Below are 13,696 nucleotides of genomic sequence, written 5' to 3' on the forward strand. Positions count from 1 at the left end.
GAATTCCTTAGCCAGCAAGTCCACCATTTACGTAACTGGTCTAAACTGCCTTGGCCCAGCTGATGGGAGTGAAGCTGGCCATTCCTAGAATCACTTTTATTGCAAGAATTAACATTAGAAGGAAGTCAGAATCATTTCTTCAGTGTACCTCCCCTACACACTTACAACAATCTGAATATTAAAATCAACCTAATCCATACAAAAGCCCTCCAGAGATGTTCCTGGTTGGTATCACCAACCACTCTTAAGGAATGAAAATGTGGAAATTGACATTTGAGTATGCGTTAATAAGTCTAGATTGCAAAAATGCACCAATCAACACCTACAAGCATTTATCCAGGTCCATGTGTGCTACCTGAAGAATGCATTGAGTGCGAGAAGGATCTGGAAAGTTTGTTAAAGAGCAGAAAGAACCCATCTTTCGAACAAAATAAAGCTTATCTGACAGTAAAACTGGCTGAGCTGGCATTGTTTTCTGCTCCGCTGGCAATCACGCTTAGCCAGTGCACTCAAGTTGTATTTTACTGTTGATTTTTTTTGGCCCAACTTTGTGCTGTCTTAAGTTCTTTCTTTAAAAAGAACAGTGAGGTGTAAGCATTCTCGATAATTTTTTTTTTTTTTAATCAAGGATGTTTCTTGAAAAATAGCCCTGTGCTGTTGTAGGAAAGGAAGGAAGGAAGGAAGGAAGGAAGGAAGGAAGGAGGAAGGAAGGAAGGAAGGAAGGAAGGAAGGAAGGAAGGAAGGAAGGAAAGAAAGAAAGAAAGAAAGAAAGAAAGAAAGAAAGAAAGAAAGAAAGAAAGAAAGAAAGAAAGAAAGAAAGAAAGAAAGAAAGAAAGAAAGAAAGAAAGAAAGAGCTTAAAGGCCAACAAATTTATTAGGGCATTTTTACCATCCCTCTTTTGCTTAAGTTTCACTTCACCAGTTGCGATCCATATCATTCTGTGAAACTCTACTTGACTTTTTGGTTTGTTTGGGTTTTTTTTTTTTACTAAGAGCGCGCTTAAAAATCAACTCTTCCTAAGTCTGGGCAGCCTTCCACGGAAAGGAAGGCTACTCTTTCCTCAAAATGCTTTTCCCGTAGTCGTGACGTCGCTTGCGCCGGATTTCGTGCCACACAAAAGAGGTGTAGCAGGCGCTCCCAGTCCGTATATGGAAAAGGAGGAACACAACACACACTTCCCTTCCCTCATGTCCATAAAAAGGTGTGTTAAAAGTACGCGCGCCCGTCGGGAATCTTCGGAAGAGGGTTTCCCCTCTCCGGCCGCTCCCGAGCGCGAGCTCGGTTTAAAACTCTCACCTGAAACTCTCTCGCTCTGATTCACCCACTTCCTCCACGCCTCCCTCCTCTCTCCCCCCCCCCTCTCTCTCTCGCTCTCTCTCTTTGCCTCTGCCTGCTGCCGTTCCGAGGCGGGCGGTGCTCGGAAGAGCCGTTCGCTGTTGGAAGGAGCCGGGAAGCAACGCAGCCGAGGGCGGTGCTGGGACGAGCCGGCCAAGGAGCAGAGGGCGGTGTCGAGAAGAGCCAGGGCTAAAGCGGCAGGGGGAGGTGCCCGGAAGAGTCCCTCGTTTCCTCGTCATCTCCCGTGCGGACTTTCGGGGCTGAGTTTGGGACGGGACGGGGCGCGGCGGAGACGGCAGCAGCAGCACTAACACCACCACCACCAGCAGCCAGGCCCGGGCTCAAGCGAGGCAGCCGCACCTAACCGACCGCTGCGAGAGGGACAAAGCGCGGGCCTGTTGGAGGCGCGGAGGGGGGGGTGTTGGAAAGCCAGCGCTTAATCGCCGTCGCCACAGCGGAGGGGGGGGAAAAAAAACAGCCGCCGCAGGTAAACTTTCGAAGGTCGTGGAGGCGGTTGGAGATGTGGCGTCGCGTCGCTTTGTCCGGCTTGGGCCTTCTTCTCTTGGCCGAGTTGGAAAGTTTGAGAAGTGGCTGCCTTCAAAACGGCAGCGGTGCGGCGGGACCGAGATTGGCCTCGGCTCCCTTCTTTGACTCCTCTCCTCCTTTCCCCATAAAAGCTAGGCAGAGAGAGAGAGAAAGAGACCCGGAACTGCCCGGAGGGGGGACTACTCTTGCTTCTAGTTCTCCTGCACCAACGGCCTCCCTGCCCCCCCCCCATTCCCTTCATCCCTCCCCCCCCCCGGGGCGGTGTCCCCATTCCAGTTCTCTTCCGAAGGGAGGAAAGGCAGGCGGAGCAAGGAAGTCGGGTTTTCTGTTTTTTTCCCCCAAGTTTGTTCAGGAGACTCTTGTGACTTGAGAGTAAAATAAGAAAAGTTTCTCGCGGGTTTCATGCTTGCCAGTGAGTGAGTGGGGGTCGTACCTTTCGCAAACCCCCCTCCCCAGCCGCCCTGTTGGGGTGTTTTGCTGTGACGTGCAATGGACCTTTCTCCCATAAGGAAACAGGACGCGAGTTTTTTTAAAAAAAAAAAATGGGGAGGAGGAAGAGGGTGGAGAAAGGCTCCCTTTTTTTTCCGTCATCCTTCGGCGTGAGAAGTTTGCTGGCAGCTGAGATGGGAAGTCCTGGGTTGCCTCGTTCCCCAAATTGGATGTAAAGCACTGTTGTGGGACTTTCGAAAACTGGTGTTCAACAAAAGTGCTAGCTGAGCAGTTATTAGATCCACAGTCATCTAAGCCGGTTTTAACTACAGTATGCGATTTATAAAGATTGTCAAAAGAGAAGCAGGTTTCAGAAAACTGCTGTCTTAAATCTTTCTGGCTAAATCCTGTGTTGATATATAAAGGCCTGCGGAAGACAGCTTATGAAACAATCGCTGTAAATCTTCAGGGATAAATAGTATTATTTTTTTTTTAGCTATTGCATTAAACTATTAGCCTGCCATATTTTTTAAAGTTGGGCTTCTGTTATATATTACTCAGAAATTCCAAGTTTCATAAATCTGTTCTGACAGGGTTTTTTTTTTTAATTCAAATCCTCTTGAATGGCCAGGATAGTTTCTGTTATTTTCCTATAACCTTCCTTTCCTATAAGTAGCATTAATCATAAACAGATGAATATTTTTTTCTATGAAAAGTAGCTATAATCTTCAAATATTTTTTTGCTGACCCTGAGAACAAGTTGGGTATCTTTTCTGATAAAAAAGAGGATTTTACAGACTTGGTATTAAACTACCTGGCATTGAGTGGTGACATGAAACATTCATAGTTTGTATTATGGTATCAATGTTTATTATGGTTCAAATACTAAAAATATTTCAATAATTCTGGTGCATTACTGAATATAGTAAGCACATTTTATATGGATCTTATAAAATATTTTACATGGGGCTGTTAGCTCTGTAAATTGAAATTTAAAGAATGCAGGAATAGTCATGTACTGTGTGATAGGAAATCCTGCCACTTCACAGCTTCTGTATCCCTGGAATATTACTTTCAAAGGCAGCAGGATGTGTTTGTATTGGTGATATTGTACAAGAGGTTTCCACAATGTCACTCACAGGAACTGTAAGGATGTATCTGAAGACACCAGGAATTGTGCTTGATTCAAAAATGATTTTACCTTTGAAGCACACAAAAGCAATTTAGCATTGTTTCTGCAATACCATTAAGATTATCCATGTGTTAATAAACTAAGGGATTTACTTTGTGTGTGTGTGCTTATGGAATATATCTGTAACTTGGTGTCCAAACATTTTTCATCATCTGTTGCTTTTCTGTTCTTTTATTATTTTGTAGAACTGTAAAATAGCACTCATTTCTTCCAGCTGTATGTTTTACACAGAGATTTCGATGAAATGCATCAGATTTTTGCTTTTTTAACTACTTATTTGTCCTAATCTAATATTTCTTCATTCCCTTGGTCATCTCTGACCCTTTTTCCACATGGTGTATATTTAGTATACTTCTTTTTAAGAAGCCCCTGTCTATTTTTGTTACTAGCAAAGAGAGAAGCCCAACTTTGAACAGTTGCTTTTGGAACCCATCTTGGATGTGAATGTTTGGTTAGAGCATAAGCAACCTGCCCTTTGCTGCATACATCTGAAAAATAGGCATGGTTTAAGTCTACAATTTGGACCTAAATGCTAAGCTATGTGAGGCAAGAAACAGAATACAGTCTCATATATAAGGCAAAGATGAATTTTGAAAATTATACAGTCCCAATGAATACATTCATTAAGATTCTTACATTAGTTTGTATTGATAATTATAAAGTAATGTTGGGAACTCTTCAATTAAAATATAATAAAGTTTCTTATCAATAATATGTGACATGCAAATTGTTCAAGATTTTAAAGTGAAAACTTATCTGAAATGAAGTATTCTAGATTGTGATTTAATATAATAGATTAGAGGTAGGGAATGCTTTTCCAATCTGTTTTGTTTTAGGAGATAATGTGGTGTCAAGAATAGAAATCTTACTAGGTATTCACCTGAACTGAAAATTCATATTCTGATATGACATTGCCAAATATATGGGTATATTGGAACCTACCCATTACATGGGGTTGCACTTGAAGACCACTGAGAAGTTTTGATTGGTACAGAATAAATCCCTTTATATGTCCATGTGACTTCTGTGAGCTGCAATGATTACCAGGTTGCTTCTAGGTCCATGATGGCGAACCTATGGCATGCGTGCCCGAAGTAGCGCATGGAGCCATATTGCCTGGCATGCGTGGCGTCGCCCATTCCTCTTCCGGGATTCTGCTGTGCATGCGCATGTGATGATCAGCTAGCATTTGTGCGTGCGGCAGTGCCGGAAACTGGAAGAACTGGTCTTCCATTTTCTGGCGTGAGCATGAGCGCCAGCCAGCTGATCGGCACGTACACATGTGTAGCAGTAACTGGAAGACTTGCTTGCCGGCACGTGCACATGAAACCAGAAGTACCCTATCCAGCGCACGCATGCCCCCTGGGCAGCTCCTCTTCCTGGTCGCAGCCCTGATGAGTGCACGTGTGAAGTGCTCACGCGCACAGATGCATGCTTTCTTTTCGACACTCTGTGCCAAAAAGGTTCGCCGTCATTGTTCTAGATGAAATTCAAAGTGCTGGTTATGACCTACATTGCACAAGATGGTCATTTAAGGGATCTCTTATGTCCCTTGTTGTGTTCCTAGCTGATTTGAGCTGACAGATTCCAGATTTCTTTGATTAAGCAATATCTCTCAATGTGCCTGCCTTGTGGAATGAGGTTACCCCATAACACCCAGATGGCTCCCACTCTGTTGTCTTTACCAGAGGCCCAAATAGATCTTGGTATTCTCCCAGGCCTTGGAATGGGGACTCTGTTGGTTATTGGATATTGGTAGTTTGTTATGGAGTATCTTGAGATTGATTACAATAACAGAATTTTGCAAGTCTGATTGTTTATCTTCCCCTTATTTGTCAATGAATTCTGGAAGTGCCTGAACTACTTGTTCTGGACCTAAAAATGTTTCAGACCCTTTTTTCATAGGCAACACACCTTGAATATCTCAATCAAGGTCACTTCATTATTTATAATTGTGAGACATTCAGAATTGTTAGGAATTGGGGATACCAAATCATATAAGATAATTATAGGTATTAATAAATATCGATAAATTTTAAGGCTGGCATATTTTTTCTAGCATTGGGGAATGTCTTCTTGATTAGCCTTGTAAAAAGGGGTTGTGTAGAGAGTTTGATAGTATCTCTTCAATCCATATTTGTGCAGTTGCTTCAGAAGGTTAGTTAAGAAAATAGCAAAAGCCTTCTTTTTAACCTATATACTACTTTCATGACTCTAAAGCAAGAGTAACTTGAACCCCCTGCTTTAAAATCTCTTTGGGGCTTTGTTTCCATTTGTTAAACAAATTATGAGCTTTGAAATTTGGGAGTATAGTGTGGGTGATATAAGTCTTCTATAAGAAGCTTACTTCTTCACAAAATGGTTGCAATGAAGGTATGAACAGTTACTGAGATCCCAATTAATAAAGGGCAAATAATTATAGTGTTCTGGCATGCTCTTTACCCTTTCCCCAGTTGTGGGGAAATGGGTACATTTAGCATTAAGCCGTAGATGTTCACTATTTTTATTTTCCAATATTGTTTGTGGGCTACACAATATTTTTTGTGAAATAATGACAGTGTTTAAAGTTGTCACTTTGCTTTGTAACATGCCAACTCCCCATTTAAAATTAAAAATCTGAAGAGCTTTAAAGTTGTAGAAGCCAGAAGATCCAAAGGAAATGTTCATAGATATATCATTTGCCTTGGGCACCATTTTGAGTTGTGTGTGTGCATAAATTTTTTATATATGTATAAAGATTGATTTATGAGCAAACAGCACTTTTTCATACATATCCCCCTTCTGTGATTGATTTCCTTTTGGATATGGAAACAATTCTCCCTTTAAGTTGTAGGATATTCTTTGTCAGAGATAAGGACTCATGCTGCATTTCCATAGGAGGTTTTCTTAAGGGCATGCTTAGGTATTGTAAGATAAAAGACTTGGCACAGAATTCTAGAGAGATGCTTACTGCAATAATTATACCAGAAGGTGCCATTCTAAATAAGTTACAGCAATGTGTTTTTCAAGTAGAAAGTAACATAATATATCATACCAATTTCTCCTGGCTTGTATTGAGGATGGGTTCTTACTAACTTTCTATTCAGCATTGAGACAGACTTTCTGAATATACTGTAGCTAGTTTTGATATGTGTCCATAATATTAAATTATCACTAAATGCCATTGAAATTCTTACACAGGGTGGATTTGATTTAAATCGAGTTGATTTAAATCACAATTTAAATCATGATTTAAATCGCTAGTAAAATGGCTTGATTTAAATCAACTCAATTTAAATCATAATTTTTAAAGAGCAACTGTCATCTCTGCTACTCCTTTGACCCACTGTTGACTCACCGATAGTTCCAGTGTTGCAGAATATACAGCCTCATGCTACATAACTAAGCTCCATTTCATGCTGAATAAACTAAATTATTTATGTATCTTAAATAGAAAACTATCTTACGATAGATTTTTACCCCAAAAGTTTTTTATTAAAATAAATTCAATAAAAATCAAAAAAATCGGATTTAAATAAAAAAAATCAGATTTTTTTTTATTTTTAAAAAAAATCATTGATTTTTATCCACCCTGTTCTTACATATTTCCAAGTTTTCATATGGTATTTAGGATAACTTCCTTTGGACGTTAGTAGAGCTAACACCAACTTGGTAATTTATTTTCTTTCAAAAGTAATCTGAGATTTTCAACATTTACAACAGAACAAATGGGAAAACCGAGTAATGAAAGTGCTATTATAATCAGACAAAAATCATTAAATAAAGTCTAGATACAGGATGTTCCTACAGATACACTTTCTTGCAGGAATAACACATCCTTTTCCCATTACCGTGTGACTGTGGAACCATTCACTAATTGGTTCATCCAGTGTTAGTTTAATGTGAGGGCTCAAAATAAAACCGTATTAAAGAAAACGTGTTCCATTTATTGTGATTATTGTTTGGCCCATACTAAGTCTCTGTGGAGTATGTGTTGTGTAATCAAAAGTTCTCTGGATAGGAGGATTAATGGCCATTATATAATCTGCCAGACAAGTATAGTATAGTACTTTCATTAATGATGCAGTCATTTAATTGTCATCTAGGCTGCTTGCCAAAACTACTACAGTATCTCTTGCTGTATCTAGAGTGGAAGTGCCAGGAAAAAAAAAACAAGGGTAAAGTTTTTGAATGGACTAATGACATCACTGTATTGCTATTTCTGTTCAACAATTGCATACATTTTAGATGTCACAGACATGTTTCATTGAAATCTATGAAGTGCAGGTGTGCTGGTATGTTTTTGTGTATTTAAATTAAACTACAAAATCCACCACGAACAATCTGCCTGATGCAAGGTGGGCTGAATGAGAAGATATAGACTGAGGAAATGAAAGAGAAAGAATGGTTTGGAAGAGGTGAGGGAAACAAAGAGCAAAACAGCCATTGAGGACAGCAATGCAAAAAGAAAATAGGGAACTTTAAAAGGTTTCCAAGGAATGAGATCAATCAGTTGTATTAGAAGGCTCAGTGTGATACAGAATCACTGAGTTTTCAAGAATGGTGAGAAAGTCAAAAGAAAAATTCAGTTGTGCTTAAAATAAGTTTATTTCCTATACTGGTAGTTGTAAAATTTTCAGCAACTAGAGTTTGGCTGTTGCAATTTTCCATAAACATCTTTAAGATGCAGACATAAAAAGTAATACTTTCAAAATGTAAAGAAAGGAAATTGACTTTTGAGACCAGTTTAAACTATTTCCATAGTTTAAAGTTCCTATATTATGGAATAGTATAAGAGAATGTATAACTATAATATGACATTGACTTGACAAAAAAAGCAGCAACATGTATCTTGAGTAGTTTCAAAGCAGAGTTCATTCATCCTGTTGGGTTGGGGAATGTGGTCAATTTTCATATTGCAGCTCCTCCACCCATATCCATCAATCTTCATGGAAAATTGTCCTGATCCTAAATATATTAAATAGTGTGACTGGAAACTTAGAATTGATTCCCCCACCCCAGTTGAATGGTTTGGCTTTGCTGTGCATTGAGGAAGTCTTTACCATTTAGAAACTTTGCTGAAAACAACTAAATTATACTTTGATTATAATTGAAATAAAATTATTGCAAATTAGTTAGTTTGTCGACAGTATCATTTTGTGGTTCTAAATTGCAGCTACGTTTGGGGGTGGGATCAATTTTGACTCCTGGTGTCTGCATGCACAAGTTCCTGCCATTTTCTTGGCAAGATTGGTTTGCCATTGCCTTCTTTGTAGGGCTGAGAGTATGTGACTGGCCCAGGGTCACCCAACTGGCCTGATATTTAAAATGGGACTAAATCTCAGTGTCTCTTGATTTCTAGCCTGGTGCTTAACCACACCACCAAACTGGCTCTCATTTTTGAATTACATATATTCAAATTTAATTTATTTAAATTGCACTTTTTAAAAACATAGTATTTCTTCAACTTAAACCCCATGGAGATACTAAGGATACCTACCTGTCTCCATGTTATGTTTTCAAGATTCTTGGTGGATTTTACTTATTAAGATAATGTCATTCTAGAATGAAATTGATATGACTGTGCTATTTTATGATTGTCCATACACCTTACACTTTAACACATTGCAATAATCAAGTTTTGTTTAGAAGTCTCACTTCTGATTTTACTTTGCAAGTTTCTAATTGCAAGGTCTAATGAGATCTACAGTCGGATCATTATGTAGAAAGCAATAGAGATGTGCAAAAATACTGAATTTGAAAATAACTAGTTCAAGGATGAATTGCTGCTCTTAGCAAAATGCAGTTTTGGGCATTCTGGAAGTGTTTTCTGAGTTTCAAAAAGCTGTGTTTCAAGCATGTCTCTTGTTTCACAAACAAAACATTTCTAGAATGCTTGAGAATCCATTTCAAACTTACCTAAGCTATTTTGCATCAAAATACAGCATTTTGTTTTCAAATAGAGTATTTTAAATTTAGATTTTGTACAATTCTATACAAGTAGTCCTTGACTTATGACCATTCATTCAGCAGCCATTTGAAATTACAACATGTTTCCAAAGTTGCAATTATTGGAAAACCTTCATAATTAAGTGATCACAATTCAGGCTCTTACGACTGGCCTCAGGGACATTGCAACTGCCCCACTTGCTTATCTTTCCCTCTTCATCCTCCCTAGGTGGGTTCCTTGGACCTATTTCCCACAGGCCTTGGGTGTGCTTCCCACTCTACTGGGTCCCACAACCTTGGGCCTCCTCCCTTCCCAGTCACACTTTGCTTCACTTACCTCTTCCAAAGATTACCTTTCCAAAAGAGCATCCATACAATGGGATGCACAGCCTTCCATTGTGGAAGTGGGCAACATTCTTGTGATCTTCCAGAATGATGAAAGGCAGCCTCTGCAGGAAGGCCATGCATTGCATCGTCTGGGTGCGGTTTTGGAAAGATGATCTTTGGAAGAGAAAAGTGGACGAAGGCATGATGCAGTGGGGAGGAGTCCCAAGGCTGTGGGACCCAGCAGAGTGGGAAGCTATGCAAGGGGTGCCTTGGGATGTGGGAGGACCAGCTCAGGCCATGTATGAGCTGGGATGGTGTTCCAATGCAGACCTAGGACAGCACCAGGCCTCCCAGGACCTCCCCTACCCTCTCAGGCACCCCATGCTCCACTTAATGACCACAAAAGGAGAGATGGGATTGTAGTCATTAAGCAAAGTGATCATGTGGGTGCCTTGCTTAACAGCAGCAACTTATGACAAATTCTGAACTCAATTAAGATCATAGGTTGCAGACTACGCATAGAAGAAAATAATAGGGTATACTTAAATGATGACATTTTCTATAGAATTGCCTCTAGATCCCCAAAAAAATTATTCTGAATGTACATAGGTAACATGTTCCCATTTTCTGTGATAGTAAAGTAAATGTTTAGAAGAGGATGTTAGTAAGAAGACTCAACATTGATAACTTCCTTGAGGCATGCAAAATACCTTACATTTGAATAAATTTTCAGACCTGTGAGGGAAGTAATACTTGCAAAAGCACAGTTGTCTTCACCATGTACTCTTCTTGTAGTTTTGTTAGATGGAAACAGCTGTTATAAAAAGTGAATAGACCTATATTGGCTACAGCTACAGTAATTGAACCTTAGCATTTTTATGAAGGTCCAAGGGAGTCTTTGGTTAGAACTAAATTAGCATTTGCCTTTGTTTGGTATAATTTAATATGGAGTATATAATGTTCCCACTTCCTATTTCCCCTGAAACAGTAACCCTATAAGGTGTGGGGGGCGGGGGGTAGTAATGCAGTATACTGTATATAGCATTATGCCAGCAGAATATAAAGATGCAGCTAGAATAATACTGTTCTGTTTTTGTATTGCAAAGTCATGAAATGGTTGGAATGGACAATGTATCTAGTCCTTCTGCTGTACAGTTAGAATCATTCCTTATATAAGTCATTTAACTGGTGGGGTATTCTCTTTTTAAAGAGTAATTGATTTAAAAGAAAACTATAGGAAGGGAAAGATAAGAAAAATATGGGATAAAACTAGGTTCCTTTTTAAAGCTTAATCTAAAGCAAGGGTTCCAGGATGGCATACAAAATCCTAAGTATATCAACATCAAAATTAATTTTCTTAAATAACCAAATTTAACCATGTGATCTTGAGCTATTTTCAGTTAATTATATGTTTGGTGCATTGTCCAAGATTGCATGGTGTTACTTAAAAAGGTTGCCTCCTGGGATAAAAGGTCAAGAAAGAAATTCCAACTACTAATCTAAATCTCAATTTGATTGGCTGTTCAGAAGAACTCTAATGATACATGTAAATGGCTCTATTTTGAGTCAGAGTTTAGTCTGAATTTAATTTTCAGTAACCTCCGTTTATTACAGTGAATTTGCTGCATAGACATTTGTGTTGTGTATAGAATTGAAATGATTTAATACGTTCTTTTCCAGAAATGACTACCATTAATACAGGAAATGTTAATTTCAAATGGGATCCCAAAAGCCTGGAAATAAGGACATTGGCAGTTGAAAGATTGCTTGAACCTCTTGTTACCCAGGTAATATCCTTTGCTTTTTATTAATGTTCTGGATCTGTAGTTTTACACTGGAGAACCGATAGATTAATTGCACTGTGTTGCTAGGTCTACATTAAGGATGCAATTGGAATGTTTTCTGGTCATAGCTATCTTTTTTGCCTTTATAAAGCCATATCAAAGTAGAAAAGGATTTTTTTTTTCCTTAAAAATTTTTAAAGCTGAAATATAACCACATCTTTTATGAAGTAAATATAGAAAATCCCAAAATGGGGGAGAGGGGGAGATGATGTTAACAGCCCTACATATTAAAACAAGTTTGGTAGACTGATGAGTAAAAAAAAAAACATCACTCCCACTACTGTGTTTTCTTTTTAAAATGAATTTAAGATTAAAATAGCACCCAGAATTAATAGAAATTTTAACAAAAACATTTAAAGCTGAATCACTGGCATATTATTAAAAAAAAAAGTGAGACCAAACATCATTGCCTTTTTGTCCTTAATCTAATAGAAAATTAACTATGCTTAAATCTCATTTAAATTATTGGAAGTTAAATGGCCCAGAGCTAGCCCAAATGATTTCAGTAATATTTGATTGCAATCAAATATGACCTAAAATAATTTTTTAAGTTTTATGTTACAAAGTTCTACATACACACAATTCTCCTTTCTGTTCAAAACATCCCTTTCTCTTATGGTATTTTATGGTAGCTATAGTTGTTTTGATATGTCTGTCAAACTGAGTAACTCCTAATAGAATCCAGGTGTCAAAAGATGAGCATACCTAATTTTACACTTAGTATTAACCCTAAATCAAATTATAATTTCTGAACCAGAAAATTTTGAAATAGCTAATAATTTAATTTACTTAAAACCAGAAATACCACAAAGGTGGAACAATGCATGTGAGCCTGAACTAACAATGTCTGAAATTATATTTTTAGAGACAAAATTTGAAATCAGTGTTTAAATTTAACTCATTAGCCCAGGCCAAATAATGTCAGGAGTCCTTCTAAACATGTCACAACAACTGTAGGAGAAGAGCAGGCATGGGGGTGGAAGGGTGTGTGTAGAATCAAAAATGTTATCCATTTAGAATCCTTGCATTGCCACAGAGATCCAAGTGCAGCCCACTCCCCATGAATTCTGTTAACCCTTACCTAGCACCAATTTAGTGCTGACCATTAATTTTATATAGGTTTGAATAAATCTATGATGCAACTTTACAAGTGGTCCTGATTTTTTGACCCTGACAAGAGGTTACATAATGTATCATGGATTTAATGCTAAAAGATAGGCGTTGACATGTCATTAACAATTAAACTGAATAGTAAGACAATAGGAATAATTGAGAATTAAACAATACAAGAATAGGTATGAAGATATAAAAGTCAAGAAATAAAAGTTACTTCTAAACCACATTTCTGTATAGCTTCCATTTCTTATTTCATGTTTTAGAATGCTATAGGTTCCACTTAATAAGTTACTGGTAATCCTTGATTGAAGATTTCAAGTATTCCCCACAAAATTTCACACATTTCTGATTTATAGATATATGAAACTCAACTAGGATATATAAATGTTTTGAATGTTTCCAGATTTTTTGAGTTCCCCCCAAAAAAACCCTTTAGCTGAAGCTTTGTTTACTTAAATATAGAGTGTATTACTTGAGTTATCTTGTTCAAGCAATGAAATAATTTAGTTGGAATTGCATTCATGGGGAATTTCTGCCATATTAAATAGTTAAAGCTTTTCAACTGAAAAATGGATCATATTATGCTGTTTTCAGGTCACAACGTTGGTCAATACTAGCAACAAAGGTCCTTCCAACAAAAAGAGAGGCCGATCTAAAAAGGCACATGTTTTAGCTGCATCAGTTGAGCAAGCAACAGAGAACTTTTTGGAAAAGGGGGACAAAATTGCAAAGGAGAGCCAGTTTCTTAAAGAAGAACTGGTAGCAGCTGTGGAAGATGTCCGCAAACAAGGTATACCTTTGATGAAGTTGTAACTCTTATGATTGTCCACATTTGTAAATTAGCACACAGGAATTACCAATTTAAAAAAGAAAGTTTGCCTGTCAGTATTTGCATATATTTAAATACCAGTTTGGGGATAAGCTCAGCTTTTAATATATGTCAGCATGTTTTATGTAATTTTACTATATGTATATACA

The 13,696-nt window shown here is 38.0% G+C and overlaps 1 protein-coding gene across 1 annotated transcript in view; it reads left to right on the forward strand.

Annotated features, from left to right (window-relative positions):
- The first annotated feature begins 1,194 nt into the window (after positions 1–1,194).
- Positions 1,195–13,696, forward strand: part of CTNNA1 (catenin alpha 1) — a 68,958-nt gene continuing 56,456 nt past the window's right edge. The window contains exons 1-3 of the mRNA XM_034432294.3: positions 1,195–1,823; positions 11,439–11,545; positions 13,313–13,508. Coding sequence (XP_034288185.1) covers positions 11,441–11,545; positions 13,313–13,508 — 301 coding nt within the window. The 5' untranslated portion in view covers positions 1,195–1,823; positions 11,439–11,440. The remainder of the gene's footprint in view (positions 1,824–11,438; positions 11,546–13,312; positions 13,509–13,696) is intronic.

This window comes from Pantherophis guttatus, chromosome 1, assembly GCF_059756535.1.
Source record: "Pantherophis guttatus breed Tessera chromosome 1, ASM5975653v1, whole genome shotgun sequence".
Taxonomy (NCBI): Eukaryota; Metazoa; Chordata; class Lepidosauria; order Squamata; family Colubridae; genus Pantherophis; species Pantherophis guttatus.